The following is a 24,618-nucleotide window of genomic DNA, read 5'->3' on the forward strand; positions in this document are numbered from 1 at the left end:
CTTCTACCTCAGCCTCCTGAGTTGCTGGGATTATAGGAGTATGCCACTATGCCCAGCTACTGTGCTATTTTTAATACTGAGATCAACCTTGTATGGTACTCTCCTATTTTAGACACAGAAATTTAAGATTCAGAGAATCCAATTTGCTCAGGGTCACATAGCTACAAAAACCAATACTGCTTAAAATAGAAGGCTTACGATGTATTCTGGTGTGCCCTACAGGCATTCAAGTTCCAGCTCTCCTGTGCAACCTTAGACAAGTTTCCCGTCCTCTCTAAGCCTATTTCCTTGTCTGGTGAAAACAAAAGAGAGGTAACATAGTGACAGACCCCATAGTAAGGGTACCATAAAATAGGGCATCTACAGCATTTAGCTAAGTGTGCACAATACAGGTATCTTTTATACCATTCCCATTTATATATAAAAATCAGAGTGCTGAGGACCATAGTGGGTACCCAGGTATTTATACTATGTAAGAAATACTTTTGTTGACACACACAAATCTGCTATAAATTTTTCGAGCATTTTTGAATCAAGAAAACATTTGAATGATCTAAGTCAACATGAAAGCTTTCTTCTCATGCAGGGAAGAAAGGTATACATTCATCAACTGATTAACAAAGAAACATAAAATTAAAAAATGGGGAATAAGGAACCAACCTTCCTGAAGCATCTAGTATGTTTAGCATCATGCTAGGGGAATTTCCAAGCTTCTCTTTTGGTTCTTTTCTACTTCTGTGTATTTCCTTAGCAAACACACAATTGAAAGAGTTGTGATGATCTCATGAAGCATGCTTCTGGGCACTGCATCCAGGTTGTAACAATGAATATATTTCCATGGAACAGAACACAGCCCAGAACCAACTGCAGAATAACAATTTCACTTCTGTTTATCAGTCAAGCAACCAAGTGAAGGAGTAAGCCTTTTTAATTTAAATTATGTTATATAAAACACTAACTTTCTGTCAGGATATACTACAGACTATGCATTAGATAAAATTATTTTTTGACAAACTTCCTATAATCCTTTTATTAATTTACACTGAGGGAATACAGCACCTTTCACCCAAAGAACTGAAAGTGCTTTACAAATATTAGCATTTAAAAAACAATTACATTTAAAAATCTGGATTCTTGCTGTTAAATCTCTTCGACTTGATACATAATTATCTGAATGCTGATGGAAAGTCATTCTGACAATGACAGAGGCTCAGAAAGAGTCCTGATTTTCTTTCACATTATCAGCATTTTCCAAAACCTGTTCTGGGCTGAGAACACAAAAACACACAAATCTTAATGCAATAAACAATATCTTGAACCCTATTTCAAAAGTAAAACTCAGCTTTTAAAGAAGTCAAATCTTCCAATAGTTCTAGACATCTAGATGGAATAGAAGCTGATGCCGGGGGTACACTAGATGAACTCTTGATTCAGGCATTTTAGGATCACACCCAAAGGAACACAAAGTAGTGAGATTTTCCAGTAAAACACTGACCTAAAAAGCTAGCCAAGGGCATGTTGGTCAATTGAGGAAAGGGAGTAGATGGCAATTCAAAGTCAACAGTTCTCACTAGAGCCTAGGACACTTTATTAGAAACCAAGTATATATATATCATAAGCAAATAAAAAATAATTCTTACCCCCATTAATACAACATAAGGGATTTTACATTCAGCCTAGATACAGGGAGTAACAGATCCTTTTGCCTACAAAACTATGACTTGCAGTATCTTCCACCACATGATTAACTCTATATAATACATAGCCCTTATTTATTAGAGGGATCCAAATATTCCTTTTAGGCTTACAAAGTCTAATACATTCACTCTCTCTTCCCTTTACAAGTCTAATAGTAAAAACTATTCTTTTTTCCATGCAAAAAGCCATTATTCAGTTGAAATCAGGCAAAACAGAGATGGCAGTTAAGGAATGGACAGAATATTATTGGCACATGCCCAGCTAGTGACAGACAAATGCAGTACACCATGACTTAAAAATAAAAGTCACATTACAGGGAGAATGAAAACTACTACATCAGTCTAAACTAAGGAGTCTCAAATGGAAAGGTAGGTCTGAGGGTTACCAGTTTTATTGGTACAAATTAAAAGCAGTGGAGGGCAAGCACTTAAATACAATATATGGTAACAAGAAAAAATACTGCAGAAAGCTGTTCAAAGACCACACCAAGTTGTCTGCATCATTAATTCCAGTGTTTCACAATTAGTAAAATACATAGCTACATATCCCTGTAAGATAAAAACACCTTTCCACCTGAATTACACTGGGGTTGGGGCAGTAACACAAAGCTACTGACCCACCATGAGTTCAAGTGTGTGCAGCAAACGTCTCAGCACTTCTTTCATATAACTATACAATTAAAAACTGTACAAAGAGCTGGGTGGTTGGGGAAAAATAAAGTTATTGTGCTCATTCAGTAAAATAAAACCCTGATGAAAAATTATGTGCCAAGAAGCTTAGACTATAAAGATTTTTATTGCATTTTTAGGTAACCTGGAAGTTCTTATCCTGAAGGGCAAAAGTTGGGTTTAAAACTACCTGAACAGATGCTAAAGTGCTTTATTAATTGGCTGGCTTCACACGGATTTCCTGGGATGACAAAAATAGTAGTAAAGGGATACCAATTATTTAACAAAACAGTACATTCCAACATCATTTATGACCATTGTCATAAGAGATCCTGGAACACTTGTCCTTGTTAAGTGGACAGTTGCATATCAAGAACTGATCATCACAACCCTTTGGATATTCAAATTACTTACACAAAGCCGAAATATGTTATCAGGGACCTTTACAAAAAAAGGACAGTTTGTTTCCTTCTACACTTTAAATAATCTGCTTCAGATTACACTTCACAAATACAAGAGTCCTGACTTTTCAACCTTTCCAGTTGTAGTTAAAAATGTACACTTCCTAAAAGTTAAGGTCAAGTGTTACAGCAAGAAAAGAATGCTTCCCATCGAAAAGTACATATATTTTTACTCAATGATACTCATGATAGATTGTAAACTGGATTGATCACATTCTACTCAACTGGTATCAAATAAACACATCAGCATTACAAGTATTAAATATTTTTTCTATTATTATAGAGGATATAAACCAAAACATTAATATGGCAGTTATGTTCTTTAGGCACAGTTTAGTGATTCTTTTTTAAAAATAAATACTACTGAATTTCAATTGAAATTTTGAACTCAATAACCAAAGGGTAAAGAATTCTAATTAGGAAAAAAGAAAAAAAGAAAAACTTTAAGCTAACAATGTAAGCTGTTTAAAATTTCTAACACTTAACCTGTCTGAGTTTTAAGATTACTTTATTAAAAAATACAAGAAATCTGAAAAAGATCAATACAATTATCTTAATGTACAAAGTCATAAGCTGTAGCAGTTTTTAACTAAAATTTAAAAACACAACAAGGAGGGCAGCCCTTTAGACCAATTTATTTTATATCCTTTTAAAATATCATCCAACAAAGGACAATGAAGTTTACAGCTGGGACAGTTATACATAACTCGAGGCATCTATAGTCCATCGTGCCCACTGAATAACAACTTTGCTGCTGAAATTTCTTAAAACTTACCAAACTAAAACAAAAGGCTGAATGATACAAAAGGAGGAGTATTTCGTTGTAATTGTCAATTGGCTTTTTTAAAAAAGGAAACATATCCTGTTTCCCTAGACCAGTAAATAAGCAAGAGCTACATGCAGCAGTGTGGATATTAAGACATTTCTCAAGTCTTCTCAAATGAGTCCAAGGTGGGGATGGGATGGGGGAGAAAATTGATAGAAAAACATTGCTATAGACACCATAACAAACAATAAATTTAGATAATTTAAAATTAAAAAAAAAAAGGCAAGAGGCAGCATTTCAGCAGCAAAGTGCTTGATAAAAAGTATATTGTAGAGGATAATACAAGAAAGTTGGGGTAAGAAGAGGACAGAAAAATGGGTCAGCAGGATGGGCGAAGGCCTCAAAGGAAATACGGCGTCGTCGTTCTGGGAGGAATAACACGTTCTGAATCTGGAACTGCCCGGAATAACTTTGGTTCTCTTGTATTAACATCTTTGAAGACCATGATGGAAGCAATATTTCCACAGCGATAGCAGTAGTTAGGAGCAGACCACACAGTAACCAGCTTCTCATCAAACATAAATTTATATCCTTCATGTACAAGCTGATGTGCTCTGCAGATGAGTTTTAAGTTGTTGATATGAACAAACTGCAATTTAGAAAGACTTCATTAAGAATTCAGCATATTTTTTTAAAAAAACCAACCTACATATATACTAACCATTTAAACGAAGTAACAAATCCTATTAATACTAAAATTCTTATAATTTTGGTACCCATCATGTGTTTGTAATCAGTTGAGAATATAATTATCCTCAATAATTTTGACAAATATAGGCAAACATAGTCGTTCTGGCCTGATTCAATCACAGAGTTATAGAAACTGCATGGCCAATAATTAATTTGCTGATGTTTCTGAGCTAGTTGCAGTGGTCCACACTTTAGTCCCAGCTACTTTTTTTTTTTTAATTGGCAGTACTTGGAATTGAACCCTGAGATGCTCTGTCACTGAGCTACATCTCCAGCCATTTTTATTTTGAGACAGGGTCTCAGTAAGTTTGCAAGGCTGTCCTCAAATCTATCATCCTCCTGTCTCAGCCTCCCTAGTCATTGAGATTACAGGCTTAACCATTAAGGAAACACATAAATGAATAAACTGAACTAAAAATTTTATATCCACAACCACTACAGTTTAAGTATACTACAGATTTGTTATTTGGGCCACCAAATAACAGTTCTTTTAGCAACCAACAAACTACTTTTCCAAAAACATGGGCTTTACCTCATTTGTGACCTTTGCTCCAAAAAGCCAACCTGCTCCTCGAGGACTGATTGCCCAAGTATCCACATCTTCAGGATCTGACCAAACCAGGTCACAAAAGGCTCCTTTATGAGGAATTTCTTGATTCCGTTCAATGGTTCGAATTTGATCCAGTGTTTTGATATCAGGAGATAAGCCACCATGAACACACAAAATCTGTTCATCTATTAACTAGCAAAGGAGAATAATAAAGGATTAAATGTATAATAATAAACTCAGTCATATCTAAATTCATCAATTGTTGCTAAGGTCATCAATATAATTGATATGACAATTAGATAAGAAAATGCAATGTATTACTGACAGAAAATACCTTTTTAAAATCTTTTTTGTGTGTGACAGTTTGTGTGTGTGTGTGTGTGTGTGTGAGAGAGAGAGAGAGAGAGAGAGAAGAGAGGTAGAGGGAGGAAGAGAGGGAAGGAGGGACAGAGAGGGAGAGAGGAAGAGGGAGAGAGGAAGAGGGAGAGAGAATGGTACTAGGGAATTGAACCTAGAGGTGTTTTACCACTGAATAATATCACCAGGTATTTTTGTTTGGTTGGTTTTTGTATTTTGAGACAGGGTCTTACTGAATCGCCAAAGATGGCCTTGAATTTCCCCTGCTGAAGGCTCCAGAGTTACTGGGATTACAGTCATGCATCCCTGTGCCTGACAAGTTTTAAGAAGAATCATGTAAACTTACAGCTGCTACTGTAAGCATATCAAAAACTTTGGTACAGTATCTCCAAGCATTAGCATTTCCATATTTGGTTTGGCACTCATCTGTGAAAAAAAAAAAAAAACAGTATAATTAATGAAGTTCTGAATCTGCCAATAAAAATAAACAATATATCTAATACTGGAGCAGCATTCAGTATAATAGAAATTTGGCTTAGACTAGGACAGAAAATTATGAAACATATTTAACCCTAATAGGCCCTCCTCAGAGAGCTAAAAGAAGACTAGTGTCTAAATATACATGTCCTGAGGAAAGGGTTCTGCTTTTCACTCCAGGAATGGCCCTAAGTAGCTAAATTAGCCAAAATGCTATCATCAGAAAGCTAACTATTAATTTCATGCCATCCAAAATACATGCACTGGGCAGTTATGTTAATATGAGGCAATTCATCAAATAGATACATTTATTTAATGGGACTTACGCCAGGAGATAATCAAACAAATTATAGGACCTTTATTTATATGAGCATGAGGAACTGCTATCTCAACATTTCAATGGCATAAATTATCTTTCCTGAGATTATAAACTGTGCAACTGAATACCTGACGTACAGTAGGTACATCTGTAGTCATCACTAGGGACAAACTATCAATCAGGTCCTCACATATTCCCAGTTGACCATTCTCTCTGATGTCTATGTAGTTAACAGGGTATATACCTCTTTTCTTTTAAGTAACACCAGAGAAGTTCTGCTGTTTGGCTTCTACCTTAATTTTTTCGGCTTGGGGAGGGACCAGGGATTGAACTCAGGGGCATTCAGCCACTAAGCCACATCCCCAGCCCTATTTTGTATATTTTATTTACAGACAGGGTCTCACTGAGTTGCCTAGCACCTTGTTTTTTGCTCAGGCTGGTTCTGAACTTGAGATCCTCTTGTCTCAGCCTCCTGAGCCTCTGGGATTACAGGTGTGCACCACTGTGCACGGCTGGCTTCTACCTTAATTTTGAAATAAAAATAGACATACCACTATTTCCTTAAGTGCAGCTGAAAATGATACAAAACAGAAGCCTGCGGTTTATGGTCAATCCTCATAATTTCCTAATTTATCTATGTAAAGTAAGATCCTTATGCAAACTTATAATGAGAGAGCTCTACCATGGAGATCAGTTTGCAGGAAGGAGCCATGTATTTTTTTTTTTATAAAAGACTGAATATTTTTTTAAATACCAAAAAGCTAATAATTTCTCTCCTATGTGATGAAACTATGGATTATTTTTATTTCTTCATTGCATATTTTGCAAATTTCCCATAATAATTTTTAAATGTATATTACTTTCATATATAAAATTTTTTTAAATTTTTTATTGGTTGTTCAAAACATTACAAAGCTCTTGACATATCATATTTCATACGTTAGATTCAAGTGGGTTATAGGAGCCATGTATTTTTAATCTTCAAAGTTCATAAAATTGCCCAGTGTATGTTCATCAGTGTGAACTGCGCAGCCAATATAAATAATAGCCATATATGACTTTAACTCAATGTTAAAGTCTATGTAGTTAACAGGGTATATACTTCTATGTAGTTAACAGGGTATATACCTCTTTTTTTTTAAGTAACACCAGATTTAAGTAAATTCCATGACCATTCAAATTATCTCCTTTCTGAGGAGCTACTGGACTTCCTTTTATGAAACAAAACCATAAAACCCACTAGATGAACATAGCTTTGGAAACAAAAAAGTTAAATAGCAGACTGTGCTGTCATTTTCCTCACACAAAACATGTTGACTAACATGTCCTCCCCTCCCTTTTTCCCTAAACTCTTTTGCTTGATGATGAATACTAGTCAGGTTCTATAGCACAATTTTACATCTATACACATATATGCACACACATATATACAATTGTCTCATACATATATATGTGTATGTATGTGTGGTATATAAATATATATATATATACATGAGATTATGTGTATGTATGTATGTATATGTAAATGGTCTTACATATATAATATATTATACAATATATAAATATATATACAGATAGACCATCCCTAATTTAAAAATCTGAAATCTTAAATACTCTAAAATCCCAGACTTTTTGAAAATTCCACACTGGACCTCACATGACAGGTCTCAAAACATGAACATAGCCAAATGCAGTGGCGTACAACTGTAATCCCAGAGGCTCAGGAGGCTGAGGCAGGAGGATCACAAGTTCAAAACCAACCTCAGCAAAGGCGAGGTACTAAGCAATGCAGTGACACTCTGTTTCTAAATAAAATAGGGCTGGGGATGTGGCTTAGTGGTCGAGTGACCCTGAGTTCAATCACCAGTATCTGCTCTCCACCACAAAAAAAAAAAAAAAAAGGTGCATAAAAATACAGGTTTGGTAGGCCTTATCAGAAATGCTTGGAATAAGCTGGAAGTGGCACATAACTGGAATCTCCGCAACTAGGGAGTGAGGCAGAAGGATCCCAAGTTTGAGGCCAGCCTCAGAATCTATATCAAAATTTAAAAGTAAAAAAGGCTAGGGATGTAGCTCAGCAGTAAAGTAACCCTGGATATAATCCCCAGCACCAAAAAAAAAAAAGTTTAGAAACAAAAATGTTTCAGATTTTGTAGTCTTTTTTTTCTTTTTCAATTTTGGAATATTTGAATAGAGTTTACTGGTTGAACATCCCTGATCTGAAAATTTGGAATTCAAAACACTCCCAAATCTGACACTTTTTTTTTTTTTTTAAAGAGAGAGTGAGAGAGGAGAGAGAGAATTTTTAAATATTTATTTATTTATTTAGTTCTCGACGGACACAACATCTTTGTTGGTATGTGGTGCTGAGGATCGAACCCGGGCCACACGCATGCCAGGCGAGCGCGCTACCGCTTGAGCCACATCCCCAGCCCTAAATCTGACACTTTTGAGTGTCATGATAGTACTAAAAGTTTCAGATCTTAGGTTAATGATTTTATTTCAGACTTTTGGATTTTGGATGCTCAACCTATATCCTATAAAATTACCTTCAGTCTATGTGTATAAAGTATACACAAAATGTAAATGAATTCTGGGTTTAGATTTGGGTCTCATTCCTAAGATTTTTGTCCCATTATGTATATATAAATATCCAAGATCCAAAAAATTTGAAATCTAAAACACTTCTGGTCCCAAGTATTTTAGATAAGGAGGGATAATGTAAAGTATACAACTTTATATTATATACAACATGAATCTTATATGTGTTATGTTTACTAGCCTTATATATAACATTACATTTTATGTATTATGTGTATGTGTGTATACACACACACACACACACACACACACACACACACACAGAGCTGTACACAAGACCACATATGCAACTATAGTCTGATAAGATTATATCAACTTCTACTCAGTAGCCATCTTTTTGTTTGGCAGGGGCAAGGGTTGGGGGTGGGGGCACTAGTCACATCCCCAGCCTTCTTTTATATTTTGAGACAGGGTCTAAGTTGCTCAGGGCCTCGCTAAGTTGCTGAAGGTGACTTTGAACTTTCGATCCTCCTACCTCAGCCTCCCAAACCTCTGGGATTACAGGCATGTGCCACCACTTCTGGTCTCAGTAGTCAATCTTAATAATGATGCCCACACAATAATGAAATCATCTAATAATACATTCCTCAGAATTTATATTAGTCTTGCTTTACTGACCTAACACATTCCAAAATGTTGATTATTTCACAAAAGACTCGTTAACTTTTATTCAAATAGTATAGGGTATGTTTAAATGAAATATCAAAATAAGTCATATAGGGAATGGGGTTGTGGCTCAGTGGTAGAGTGCTGGCCTAGCATGCATGAGGCACTGGGTTTGATCCTCAGCAACATATAAAATAAAGGTATTATGCCCATCTATAACTAAAAAATAAATATTAAGAAAAGTCATATAAAGGAGACAAATATTAATCGTGTAATTTCATGATTAATATTAAAACATTATTTAGAAGCCAGGCATGGTGGTATATGCTTGTAATTCCAGCAACTAGGGAGGTTGGGGCAGGAGAATTACAAGTTTGAGGACAGCCTAGGCAACAGGATCCTGTGTCAAACATAAAAATTTTTGAGCCCAGTGTAGTGGCACACACCTGTAATCCCCATGGCTCAGGAGGCTGACACAGGAGGATCATGGGTTCAAAGCCAGCCTCAGCAACAATAAGGCGCTAAGCAACTAAGTGTCTCTAAATAAAAATACAAAATAGGGCTGGGGATGTGATTGAGTATCCCTGAGTTCAATTGTCAGTACAAAAAAAAATTAAAAGGGCTGGCTATGTAGCTCAGTGGCAAAATATTTGACTACTAAGTTTTAGGCCCTGGGTTCAATCCCCAATATCAAAAAAATCCAAAACAACAACAACAAACTTAAGATAATTCAAAATAGAATAACTAATTAGAACTAAAACATATATATTATATATACATATATGAAATACATATAAAAATTAAAATAAGATCTGGGGATGTAGCTCAGTTGTAGAGTGCTTGTCAAGCACATGCAAGGCCTGGGTTCAATCCCAACACTACAAAAACAAACAAAAAATATATACATACACATGTGTCTATGAAATCTAAGACTTAAAGGTTCTGAAATTAATATTTTCAAATTTCTTAATATCAAAATGTGGCTGAGAGCCACATTAAAAAAATAAATAAAATATAACTAAAAAAAAAAAAGTGAGCCTTCAAACCATTAGTAGACTCTAGGTTCCTATTGCAAAAGATTGTGATGATTAAGCTTGACATGGAACCCAGCAAGCTATATATTTTTTTCATTTTATTGGGGTTTTCTTTATACCTTTATTTTATTTACTTATTTTTTAGTGGTGCTGAGGATCAAACCGAGTGCCTCACATCTGCTAGGCAAGCTCTCTACCACTGAGCCCAGCAATCTATATATATATATTTTTTCTTATATTTATTTTTTAGTTTTAGGTGGACACAATATCTTTATTTTATTTTAATGTGGTGCTGAGGATCGAACCCAGTGCCCTGCGCATGCCAGGCGAGCGCGCTACCACTTGAGCCACATCCCCAGCCCAGCAATCTACATTTTTAACAAGCAACTGGGTGATCCAAATGAGGCCAACTTAAGACTGCACCCTCACACTGATTCAGAAAAATGTATACACCAAAAATTTAACAGAGGTCTTCTCTCTATAACAAAATTTTCAGTTGACTGGGGGAAATGGGAAAGTTAAGGAGTAAAGAAGTAAAGGGGGGATGGGGGGAAGCACATGTATGACTCCTGTAGGTTTTTTTCCAAAAGTAAAATAATATTCAGAATCAGTGAAATAAATGGTCTTACCATAAAATCCATACACCTGTGTTATCTGTCTACTCTCATGATTTCCTCGTAAAAGTGTAATACGATCAGGCCATTTAGCCTTTAGTGCAAGAAGGTAAGTGAAGGTCTCCAAACTATAGTAACCTCTGTCTACAAAATCACCCTGTAAAGTAAAAATTCACAGTTACAAGCAACATAGTAGCCACAAAAGTTTTTTAAAATTATATCAAAGTGTACATACTCAGAGACATAGTCCTTAATAACAATGAAGAGTTATACACAAAATCATTTGGAAATTGTGTCTGCAAAAAATTCAAATGGAAGTAAAAGCTGATTCTCCTAAATGTTTTTGCTACACTTATTCAAGAAGAGGCCTACAGAAATTTGCTGTCCAATTTTCTCAAGGATTTTCCCTGTAAAACCATCATTTTTTCATCCTTTCTTAACTACCTTAGTAGATGTTAGTAAATGGTCGTGTCTGAGTAAAAATTGTTTTAATTAATTTTTAATTTTAAAAATCAACTTCAAGGGGCTGGGGATGTGGCTCAAGCAGTGTGCATGCGTGCAGTCCAGGTTCGATCCTCAGCACTACATACAAAACGAAGATGTTATGTCCGCCGAAAACCAAAAAAAAAATGTATATATATATATATATATATATATATATATATATATATATTTTAAAAAATTCTCTCTCTCTCTCTTTTAAAAAAATTTTTTTTAAAAATCAACTTCAATTGTATCCAAAGAGTTGCCTATTTAAAACTTGTTTTGTTTTGTATGCAAAAACAAGTATCATCCTAGACTGTACTGGTATCTAATGATCACACATGATGGATGACACAACTTCCCATTAATGTCCAACTTGGGCAAATATGAAACCAATAGGAAAACAGCTAAGAGAATATAAAGATGACCCAGAAATTTCCAGAAGAAATGATATAAAATAAGGATTCAGTAAAAATTCAACAATAACATTACACTGAAAAAGATAATTAAGCAAACACAAACCATGGAAGCAAATGTATATTAGGAAAAGTACAGAACACAAAACCATATTTGTATATATTCCTCTATTCATTCATTAGTAAGAAAAAATTAATGCTCAAAAAGTTTGATAAAATAATGGTATTTGAAGATGATGACTAAAACCAGTGGTTCTAGGCTATTTTTCTGCCTGTTATGACAGCTACAACTCAGCCCCATATGTACAGTGGTTTACAAAAAGCAATTCTCAACTAGAAGATATAGCAAAATTTAGATAAATACAGAATCATCTTTTCTTATATTTAAATAGAAGCTGTCACAAGAAAATGCAGTTATGCAATTTACATGCAATAAGTCAGATCCTTTCCATTTTAAATAAGCCCTTAATTTTACTTGTGTTTACATACCATAAATATGTAGTTTGTGTCAGGAACCTGACCTCCAGTTCTGAATAGTTCACAAAGGTCATAAAACTATAAAAGAAAGGCAAAATATGCTGGTTATAAGTTCCTGATAAGGAGTAAAATAATAAAATGAGAATAATGAAGCAGTATTTGTAACAATAAATCCCATCATTGTGTACAACGATAATGTACCAATAAAAAAAGTGGAAAATTATTAAGAGGATTCTAAATATTTACATTTGTAAGAAGAAATAAAGCATAAACCAAGGGTGGGTGCAGTGGCGCATGCCAGTGATCCCAGCAGCTTGGGAGGCTGAGACACAAGAATCATGAGTTCAAAGCCAGCCTCAGCAGCAGCAAGGCGCTAAGCAACTCAGTGAGATCCTGTCTCTAAATAAAATACAAAATAGGGCTGGGAATGTGGCTCAGTGGTTGAGTGCCCCTGAGTTCAATCCCTGGTACCAAAAAAAAAAAAAAAAAAAAAAACCAACAACAACAACAACAACAAAGTATAAGCCAAATTGCCAAGTATACAATTCCAAGCCTTGTCAAACAAACCAAAAACCCTACTCACAATTACCATAAAGTCATCTCTCGATCATTAATATATAGGCCTCCCTCACAAATTTATTTCATACATCTTCATCTAAGAATGTTGAAATAATTTATTAGTTACCTAACTTCTCAAAAAGCTAATCTTAAGCACTCTGCCCATATTGAGCATCCATTTTAATTAGATAAAAAATGAGACAAATGGGTAAGAACTTTTTTTTTTCCCCCAAAAAAACAAATTTATGTGATACTTCACAGTGTCGTGTAGAGCAGATGGAACTACCTTCCTGGACACTATTATATTAGAGTTGTGTACTTTCTGGGTTCACAGCCATGAATAATCTTCTCAATAACAAGTTAAAAAGAATTACATATTTCACTATATTCTATTTGACTGAAAATTGGTAATAGACAAACTGTGTATTTGGTAAACTTCTGTCAACTAGATTATCCTAATTCTAATTTATATAGAAAACCTCACATTTTTTCTGATAAAAGGATTTTGCAGTAAGTGAATTGATTGTAACATTTTGTACCAATACAACTAATAATTTCCAACCCAATATTCTTTACACTCAAGAGCAAGATTATCTCTTAACCTTGTAACACTTAAAACAGTACAGAAATCATAGAGCATTGAACAAAACTGAAATTTAAACATCTATAATGTTTTATAAGTCTAAAGTGCTTACTGTTCAGATTTTTAAAAATAAACTTCCAGGAATATAAAATTTGTCATCTTAAAATTAGCAAGTAAATAAACAACCACTTAACTCAGTCAAATGGTATATAATTATTTGTTCAAAATATTTACTGTTCCTTTCTACTATGTGGAGTCCCTCTCTATATAAGGAATATACTTCCAGCCTACAGAAGCATACATAGTTTGTACACCATGTATCACATAAAACCAGTAAACCTTGTACATATATACATATATATAACTTCCTATAGTAAATATTTATTATGTTTTTTCTTTTTCTTTCTTTCTTTCTTTTTTTTTTTTTTTTTTTTGAGACAATGCTTTGCTACATTGCCCAGGCTACTATGAACTCCTGGGCTCAAGCAATCCTCCAGAGTGCTGAGCCTATAAGCATGCACCATTACACCAGGCTCAACTTTTTAGAAAACAATCTGTTGAAACATTCCAAAGCCTATTAACATGTCCATCAACTCTGGCCTAGTAATTCTACTTCTATGACAACATACTAAAGGGGAAAAAATATATATCAAATGCTATGTAAATATATTTTAATAACATCACTTATAATCAAAAGAAATAACCTTCATGACTAACATAAAGGAATATTCTAATTATGATCTACCAACTCAAGGACTTTATACAGTCATGAATAGGAATTATGATGAAAACTATGAAGCAAAATGGAAAAATGATTACGGAAAAATGTGGAACACAAAGTTAAGTCTAAAATGTAAATTTTACTATGCAAAACAGTGAATATGTGCATGCCCAGTGCAAGAAAGGGAATGTGGTAAATTTTATGAGTCAGTTGCTTTCATAAAAGTATTGAGAAATCCAGGCACAGAGGCCCAAGCTTGAATCCCAGCAATTTGGGAGGCCAAGGCAGGTGGATTGCAAGTTCCAGGTCAGCCTAGGAAACTTAGCAAGACTGTCTCAAAATAAGAATAAAAAGGACTGGGTTTATTGCTCAATGGTAGAGTACCCCTGGGTTCGATCCATAGTACCTCAGCAGGGACAGTGTTGTTAAACTTTTCTATTGATGTTTTTTAGAAACCTGTTCCTGGGGGTTAGGGTGGTAGCTCAGTGGTTGAGTGCTTGCCTCACATGCATGAGGCACTGGGTTCAATCCTCAGCACCACATTAAAAAAAATTATAAATAAATATATGAAAGCTATTGGGGTGGGGGGGAAGAAACCTGTCCTGAACAAAAGCTTTCTAAGTTTCCATTTACCTTCTATATAATAGGTAATTAAATATTTTGTTTCTGTGACCCACAATTCTTACCCCATATTTTAAGTTTTTTCCAAACTTCATTAATATAATGAATATTTAGTGTGAACACTTGCAGACAATAACCTTCATCCCATATTACTGGAAGCCCATCTCATCATTTCACAAATAAACTATGATTTTCATATCTTTGACACACTATAAATGTTCTCATTTTAAGCCAAAAACAATATCAAGAAGCAAATTTTATTCCATCATCAGAGGCAAGAAAACAGCCAAACAGCTTAGTACTTTTTTTTCTTTTTTATAGTTATCAATAAACACAAAAAAAACTTTATTTCATTTATTTATTTTTATGTGGTGCTGAGGATTGAACTCAATGCCTCACACATGCCAGGTGAGTACTTCACAAACCCAGCCCAGTTCAGTACTTCTTAAGCTTTCTGTTTCTAAGATTTATTCATAGTCTTAAAATATACAGGTCCAGAAAAAAGCTTTAATTTATGTAGCCAATACAAATTGATACATAACATGTTAGAAATAAAAACTGAGAATGAGAAAAACCCTCAGCTAGGCATGGTGGTACACTCCTGTAATCTCAGTAACTAAGGAAGGGGAGGTAAGAGAATTGCAAGTGCCAGACCAGCTTGGGTCTTAGTGAGGCCCTGTCTCAAATATAAAATAAAATAAAATGCTGACAATGTAGTTCAGTGGTAGAGCTAATACCATAGTACCACAATAAATAAATAAATAAATAAATAAATAGCCCATTGAATTGTAATGTTTTAATAAAAGTAAACTGTGTTTTCCAAAATTAGCTATTTAATGAGACCTGCCTCTACAATCTGTTGGAACATACTGATTAAAGTATATGAAGAAAATGCAGCTTCACACAAATATGTAGTTATAGAAGGGAGAAGTATTTGCTAACATTTTCAGATAATTGTGCATATTCTTTTAATATTATACCAAAATTCAACAAGTGGCAGCTTAATAAAATTAATCACAATGTGAAAACTAAAACCATCTCTAAATGAATCTGAAAACATACCATCACTTGGCTGTAGTGGTATATTCATACACTGTTAGATTGGCATCGCTTAAGCTTTCAGTGAATGGTGACACTGGTCATTTGGAAGACGGAAATAATATTTCATTAAATATCTTCAAAAAACTACATTTGGCCCAACTGTAGCACATGCCTATAATTCCAATGACTTGGGAAGATGAGGCATGAGGATCACTAGTTCAAGCCAGCCTCAGCAACTTAGAGAGGCCCTAAGCAACTTAGCAAGACCCTCTCTCAAAAACTTAAAAGGGCTGGGCATGGGGCTGGGATTGTGGCTCAGTGGTAAAGTGCTTACTTAGCATGAGTGAGGCACTGGGTTTGATCCTCAGCATCACATATAAATAAATAAAGGTATCATGTCCATCCATAACTTAAAAAACAAAAATTTAAAAAGGGGGGGACTGGGCATAAGGCTCAGTAGTTAACTACCTCTAGATTCAAATCCCTAGTACCAAAAACAAAACAACAACAACAAAAAAAAAAAAAAAACCCTACACTACATTTGTTAACATCACCACTTGTCATTGCCAGGCACATGGTGGTTGGGGCACATCTGTAATCCCAGTGCCTTGAAAGGCTAAGGCAGAAGGATCACAAGTTCAAACACATTTCAACTTATGTCATCAAGAAAGTCTTTAAAAGTATCAGAAACTGTGAGCTTCATGATAGCAGACTCAAATTCTCTAAAACTCCAATTTCTCATAAATAAATTCAAATATTGTCATTGGCAATAAACATAGTCAATTGCTTCCTTTGAAATGACTAAACTTATTCTCTTAACTTCTGCAAAAATGGCTGCCAAATACCCAAGTCTGAATAACCATACTCTGTCATTTGGTCTATTAAGTAAAAACCAGTGTGCAATTAAAAAAGGACTACACAACATTTTTTTGAGCTTGCTCTTATGTTTTAAGAGGTGCCAGGGATACATTTCTGCAATGAAATCTAAAGATGTTTTTAAAAATATTTTTCACTGAAATAATTCTGTCATTAATTAATGTGTTTGTACATTTTTATGTTACTTTATTAATGATTTTTTTCAGTAAAACATATATACTCAAGAACCAAAAAAACCAAAAAGAGTAAAATCATCTTCCCTCAGTATATAGCAAATATGCTTTATGCATACTTCCCACTATATCACACAGCAAAGCCTAAAGATGTACACATTCAAGGGTTGAGAATTAATAAAATCAATACTTCTTGCTTCATCAAGGACATGCATAAATTGATACTTTATTTTACTGTACATGTATGCTGGTGAAGATAATAATGACAGCCAGCAGAGTCCAGTGCCACTCTCTCATTTCTTGCTGAGGCACCAACAATTTTACCCTCCATTACTTCTGGACTACCTGCAAAGGGTCTGTAGGCCACACTTAAGGAATCTGTGTGCTAGCTGATGTGGCTTCTTAAATAGTTAGTATGCAGCCAAAGTCAAACTGTGTCTAATTCTGAAGTCTGTAATCTCCTCCCTGATTACACTGATTCAAGGTTTGTCAGCACTACTTATTGCCAACATGTTCATTCATACTCAACTGAATCTTGCAATTCTTAAACTGGCCCAAGGGGTTAGGCAACTGTGCAAGACCCAAAGGATATATCCTACATCTGACTTAATTTGTCAGTAGCTGTTCAGAAGCTCAAATCCCATAGTTTTGATTAGCAATTATTTTTAGGAATCAAGTATAAGAGAAACAATGTTCACAGTTGGGTGATAGTTCTTCAAATAAAATGTGCAACAGGGTGTTTCAAATCTCAGTTCTCCCCTTAGTGGCTGTGTAATTTGGGCTAATTCTTTAGTTTTTCATAGTCTCTGTTTCACTTTCTAAAAACTTATCTAACATGATTGAAACAATCTGACATTGAAAGTACAGAAAAGCACACTGTTAACATCAAAACAAAGAAATGTTAGCAAGAATTGTAAAACTGATTGAAAGTGTATATAACTAATTAAAACAAATAAAAGAAAGAAAGTATATGTAAGGGCTGGGGTCATGGCTCAGTGGTAGAGCGTTTGCCTAGCATGTATGAGGCACTGGGTTTGATTCTCAGCACCACATAAAAAAATAAATAAAGATATTGTCTCCATCTATAGCTAAAAGTATATATAATGCAGCAATACAATTGTATACTTTTAATTTATTTTAGTAGTTTGAGGTTGTCTCTAACTTTCTGATGTTTGATATAGCTGTAATTCACATATCATAAAATCCTTGGATAACACAAGTAACTCCTCAATTTTAATATTACAACCAGGGGAAAAAGTTACTTGGTTTACCCTAGTTTTAGAAATGTATAGAAGGATGGGTTGGGTTTGTAGCTCAGTGGTGGAGCACTTGCCTAGCACATGTCAGGCACTGGGTTTGATCCTTAGCACCACATAATAAATAAATAAATAAACAAGTTAAGTAAGTAAGTAAAGGTATTGTGAACATCTACAACTAAAAATTGAGGGGGGGGGGGAGGGAAATGTAGGCCTGGGGTTGTAGCTCAGCATTTGTGAAAAACTGGGTTTTATCCTCAACATCTCATAAAAAATAAATAAATAAAGGTATTGTGTCCATCTACAACTAAACATTTAAAAAGAGAGAGAGAATGAAATGTAGGCCTGTGGTTGTAGCTCAGCATGGGTGAAAAACTGGGTTCTATCCTCAACATCACATAAAAATAAAGGTACTGTGTCCATCTACAACTGAAAAAATTATACATGGTGTGGGGGATATAGGTTGTACCTCAGTGGTACAGTGCTTGCCTAGCACATGTCTCCCACTGGGTTTGATCCTTAGCACCACATTAAAGAAAATAATAAACAAATAAAAGTATATAAAAAATGTAGTCACTGCTAATATTAATATTTTTTAATATTTATTTTTAGTTGTAGTTGAATATAATACCTTTATTTTATTTATGTATTTTTATGTGGTGCTGAGGATCAAACCCTGGGCCATGCACTTGCTAGGCAAGTGCTCTACCACTGAGCTACAACCCCAGCCCTAATATTAATATTCTTGATGTTAGCAAAATACAAATGCTTATAATACTTTTTTTGTGTCAGGTGCTGGGGATTAAACACAGGGCCTTGTGCACATGAGGCAAGCACGCTACCAACTGAGCTATATCCCCAGTCCTATAATACTTTTATAATAATTTTGGAGAGAAGTTACACAGAAAGTTGAAGAAATTCATTCCTAAAGTCTACTATAGAGAATTTCTATTTTAACAAATCAAAGATGACATAATAGGGCCTCTATTTAGGAGCCAATGACATGCAGATGTAAAATTTATTATAATCTCATCATTCAGAAAAGAGTTGAAAAAGCAAAAAGGAAATAGCTTTATTATAAGTAGTCAAAATAGGATTTTATTTATGGAGCAGGCCTAATCAGGGCCAATTTAGATACATTTCTGCTCCTTCACATAGTCATATTTAAGGCAGACCAAGTCCTGTTGGTATCCATAAGAACTGTATTATATGGGCTGGGGATGTGGCTCAAGCGGTAGTGCGCTCGCCTGGCATGCGTGTGGCCCAGGTTCGATCCTCAGCACCACATACAAATAAAGATGTTGTGTCTGCCGAAAACTAAAAAATAAATTTAAAAAAAAAAAAAAAAGAACTGTATTATAGTCAGGTGCCATGGTTCACACTTGTAATCCCAGCAACTCAGAAGGCTGAGGCAGGAGGATCGCAAATCCCAGGCCAGCCTAGACAACTTAGACCCTGTTTCAAAATAAAAAATACAAAGGACTAGGGATATAGCCCAATGGTAGAGTACCCTTGGGTTCAATCCCCAGTTCCAAAAAACATTTTAAAAGACTATATTGTTCACAATGTATTCTAGGTAATACAGTTCCAACTGCATTGCACTCATGGCAGGCAATGAATGACCTATTCAACTTTATATATATATATATAAAATATATAGATTATATATATAAAATTCTATATATACATGTAAGGTTTCCAACTAGGTTAATACTGACAGTACAGTCTAAGGGTGAGGTGTGCCCTTCCTGTCATTACTCTGAAACAAACTCCCAGCAGATGGGGAAAAAAAATGAATTCAAATCTTTTTCATCTCATTCTATCAATAATTTTCTGTGAAAGCATGTTCCAACAATTTTATTTTTCTGAACCTTTGCTAGCCTCATTACCATGAATGAAATGATAAAATTTCAATAATATGTGACAAGAACAAAAAGAATAAATAGAATGAAATGGGGGAAAACATCTCCTATTAATCATAATTACTATAAGTAGCCCCTATTTGTATTTTATATCTTCTACTGCCACCAAAAAGTTCTGTCATGCACAGAACAATTAACAGAGCATTTTATTCAATTTTAGAATGTAATTTTAAAACACCTCATGAGTAATTTTGATCACTGCTTTTATTTTCCAGAACAGTAAGTCAATAATTATTAATACCACAGAGACTGAGGTAACTTAACCACAAATTGGGTTTTCCTGTTTTATTGGGGATTTTTGTTAGATTTTTTTTTCAATCAGGATTTTTTTTCCTTTTTTCTTTTTAAAGTAGTAACACAAATGAATCATGGACAACATAAAAATTTAAAAATTCTTTATGAAAATTTCACCTGTCCATGTATGTCTCCACACACTGTTACTGGTGTTGATACTGGCTGAACATTTGACTCCTCCAAGAGAAGGTCACAAACATAGTCACATAGCCGCTAAAAGAAGAAAAATAAAATGCAAACATTTACTACAATATTAAAATCAAGGGCCAAATACAAAAAATACAAGGACTAATATTTAAAAAGACTAAGTATAATCTTTGAAAGGAAACTACCCTATGATGATTCTGGGGTTAGATTTCTGTCAGCTTTCAAACAGAGTTCATAATACATAAGAATGACACAATTACTATCCCCTGATGCAAACCCCCTGGCTACATAATGGGTTCTAGGAGACATAACTTTACAAGGAACAATAAAATGATGCTTTCACCAAATTAAAAGAATAAATCCAAGAATATGTAATTTTAACAGTAAAAGGTTTTATCTGCTAAATTTAAAAGTAAACCATGTACTTACCATGACCATGACCCAGGAACTACACTCTTGACAATAAAAACTTTACATATCAAATAAAAAGTTGTGGTATATCCCATCATGGAATAGTACCTAACAATAAAAAGAAATGAACTATTGCCACACAACAATCTGGATTAATTTTGAAGTATATATGCCAAGTGAAAAAAGCCTATCTCAGACATATTATATGATGTCATTTATGTAATGTTCTTAAAATGAGAAAATTCATAGAAATGGAGAACAGATTAGGGGTTGCCAGAAACCAAGAGTTGCTGACAGCAGGAAACAAATGGGTGTGGTTATAAAAGGACAACAAAAAGAATTCTAATGATGGAACTATTATGTATCTGGAATATAATAAAAATGGATATATAAACCATTTTTAATTTTAATAAAATTATAGAGAATATACACACACACAAGCAAAACTACAGAAATATGAACAAGATCAAGTATGTATTAATGTCAATATCAAGGTTGTGTTACTGTATTACAATTCTTTGTAATGTCACTCTGTGGGAAACTGGGTAAATGATACATAGAATTTCTCATTATTTCTTACAACTGCATGTGAATCCGTTATTATTTCAACATAAAAAGATTACAATTAAATAATTATAAAATGGAAACCTCAAATTGAAGAGTCACATCACTTAAAAAAAAAACACAACTCTAAAATGTTTGCATTTGAAAAATATTTGTCCTGTGGTTTGGGATATAACTCAGTGGTAGAGCACTTGCCTAGCATACACAAGGCCCTGAGTAAGGTCACAGGATTGGGAAGGATATATATTTGTCCTCTTTTCACACTCAAACCAAAGAAATGTGGTTTCAGAGAAAACATATTCTCACAATAGCATTCTAGAGAGAGAAGTATATCCTCAGCTACATGTAGAGAAGTGGACATACAGAAAGTGGACAGGAATCTTCCATATAAAATCAGTTTGGATCGAACTACTAGTCTACTGCCAGAGGCTTACTGGATGTTACAATATGTCTGCCAAGGGGCTGGGGATGTGGCTCAGCGGTAGCGCGCTTGCCTGGCATGCGTGCGGCCCGGGTTCGATCCTCAGCACCACATACAAACAAAGATGTTGTGTCTGCCAATAACTAAAAAATAAAATATTAAAAAAAAAAAACAATATGTCTGCCAAGAAAGGAAGAAATAATCTAATAAGCAAAAATATATTATTTAAACACTAAGGAATCTAAATGCTACAATTGTTTTAATATATAAGAGATACACTTCAACAGTTTTAACACTTATACAGAGGCAAGCATAGGATAGAATTCACAATGGGAGTGGAAGGAGGAAGATAATGAAAAAAGGCCCACCAAAAGAAAATGAGAGTAAATACAGCTGTTTATTTCCTAATTATTAGACAACAAAACAGAAGACTTCAAAATAAAATGATTTGTGCTTATTCCCATGATAAGTTCTTGATCTTTGATAGCACCTCAAAGACAAGATCCTCCTTTTGGCCTGTTGTCATTCTGGCCTAGAGTCCCAAACCCTCACATGCTTCATCAAACCAACCTGAAGCCCTACCATCCATCATTCATTATAGGAACAGATACCAGTTATAAATTTCTGAAATAAGACTGCATCTCAGTCTTTCAAATTAAAATTATACCTGAATGAAGTTATTTGTATACATAAAAGATATACGTGTACAATGACCCTTTCCTCTCCTGAATTTGTTTTATTTTCTTATTTATTTTTTATAGCAACTGGAAATTATTTACTACATTTCCTTTGAGTCTGTCTTTCTATCACAAAGAATTGATCAGTATGTAAATAAGTAATTTGAACCATTTTGACTTACAAGTGTCACTACAACTTTTCAGAAAGCATCACCTCTACTATGTGTTAAACAAAGCCGGAGCGAGCCACAGTCATGTGTTTTGTGTAGAGATGGAAGAAGCAGCACCGTCCATCCTTCCTCTCGGCTGGACACTTGACTGTCCCAATGAGGAAAGGAAGCACAATGGAAATACACCTGAACTGTTTTACTGCAGTAATTTTTTTCATATTTGAAATTGTATTATTTAATATTTTGAATAAGATTTTTAAAAATAAATCCAAGATATAATTCCCCAAAAAATAAATTAATTAAAATTAAAATTAAAATTCTGGCCTGCATTAAAACCCACCTATGCCAAATCTCATGACTGGGCCCCACAAAGATTAAGGTCACAAAGCTACTTAATCTTAGGAACAGATCTGGAATCCAGGTTTCTTACCTTTCCCACTATACTATCTTGAATATTTAGTTGTTTAATGCAACGAATAATTACTGGTGTCTAATGTTATCAGGTATTGCTCTGGACACAAAGTAAATGACAATGATCAAGATGAACCTAGGATTGGGGTTGTAGCTCAGTGGTAGAACGCTTGCCTCGCAAGCGTGAGGAACTAGGTTCAATTCTCAGCACCACATATAAAGAAATAAAGGCCCAATGACAACTAGAAAAAAGGTTAAAAAAAAAAAGATGAAACTAAAGCCCTGCTTTCAAGCAGATCATATTTTAATAGGGAAAGAAGACAATAAATTAAGTGAAGTATAGGGCTGGGGACACTAGGTTGATCATCAGAATAAAAATAAATAAAACAAAGATATTGTGTCCAACTATAGCTAAAAATACTTTTTTTAATATTTATTTTTTAATTGTACACAATACCTTTATTTTGTTTACTTATTTTTATGTGGTGTTCAGGAATGAACCCCAGGACCTCGCGCATGCCAGCCGAGCGCTCAACCGCTGAGCCACAACCCCAGCCTGCTAAAAATATTTTTTAAAAATAAGTAAAATAGGGAGCTGGAGTTGTAGCTCAGTGGTAGAGCACTTGCCTGGCATGTGTGAGGCCCTGGGTTCGATCTTCAGCACATAAATAAATAAAAGATGCACTGACAACTAAAAAATACTTAAAATAATAAGTAAAGTATATACAGTAATTTGTTACATGGAGTTATGACCTATGGAGAAAACTGAAACACTGGAAGAAGGATGTGGAGTGTGAATAGTGAAAGGTTGGTAGTGATATGTTAAATATGGAGAGCACAGAACCCTTACTGATAAAGTGACTTTTGAACACAAATCTAAAGAAGGTAAGGCTATGGGGCAGAGCGACAATAAATAAGTACAAAAAGCTCTGACATGAAGCAGGCTTGCTGTCTGAGAAATATGGAGGCTGGTGTGATTATAAATTGAATAAGATTCTGAAAGACAGTAAAGTGCCACAAAATTGGAAAGGTCACTGGTGTGAATATAAGAGAACCCAGACTTCTACTGAGAGTCATGGGAAGCCATTACAACATCCTGAAAAAGGACTGCTGTGACTTTAAATCTATTGTAGAAAACAGACTACTGGGGGGGGGGGGCAGGAGCTGGTGAGTAAAGGAAAAAGAAGAAGACTAGTTAGATGGTTTATACAATAAGTTAATCCTGCCTTGGACCAGGGTAGTAAAAGTAGAAAGATGATAACAAGTAGACATATTCAGGTATTTTTTTTGAATGTAGCATTTGCAAGATTTACGACCAACTCGTTACAAGGTGTTATAAAGAACTAAAAGTAACTTAAGATTTCTGGTCTAAGCAACTACAAATATGGAAACAGTAATTACTAAGAGAGTTAAGACTCCAAGGAAAGCAGATTCCCATTCTCTTAACAATAATTTTTCTCAGAGCAAATTTTTAAATTGTTTTTACCCTTTTCAA

At 34.6% G+C, this 24,618-nt stretch overlaps 1 protein-coding gene across 2 annotated transcripts in view; it reads right to left on the reverse strand.

The window, feature by feature from the left end:
- Positions 1 to 1,564: 1,564 nt before the first annotated feature.
- The window catches only part of Ppp6c (protein phosphatase 6 catalytic subunit), a 34,865-nt gene continuing 11,811 nt past the window's right edge, over positions 1,565 to 24,618 (reverse strand). Inside the window, exons 2-7 of one of the 2 annotated variants that reach the window (XM_026386230.2) lie at positions 20,440 to 20,535; positions 12,290 to 12,355; positions 10,917 to 11,058; positions 5,597 to 5,676; positions 4,876 to 5,085; positions 1,565 to 4,242 (exon numbers count right to left, since the gene is read on the reverse strand). In XM_026386230.2, coding sequence (XP_026242015.1) covers positions 3,994 to 4,242; positions 4,876 to 5,085; positions 5,597 to 5,676; positions 10,917 to 11,058; positions 12,290 to 12,355; positions 20,440 to 20,535 — 843 coding nt within the window. In that variant the 3' untranslated portion in view covers positions 1,565 to 3,993. The remainder of the gene's footprint in view (positions 4,243 to 4,875; positions 5,086 to 5,596; positions 5,677 to 10,916; positions 11,059 to 12,289; positions 12,356 to 20,439; positions 20,536 to 24,618) is intronic. The other variant, XM_077797101.1, reaches the window with a different exon arrangement.

This window comes from Urocitellus parryii, chromosome 4 (genome assembly GCF_045843805.1).
Source record: "Urocitellus parryii isolate mUroPar1 chromosome 4, mUroPar1.hap1, whole genome shotgun sequence".
Classification (NCBI taxonomy): Eukaryota; Metazoa; Chordata; class Mammalia; order Rodentia; family Sciuridae; genus Urocitellus; species Urocitellus parryii.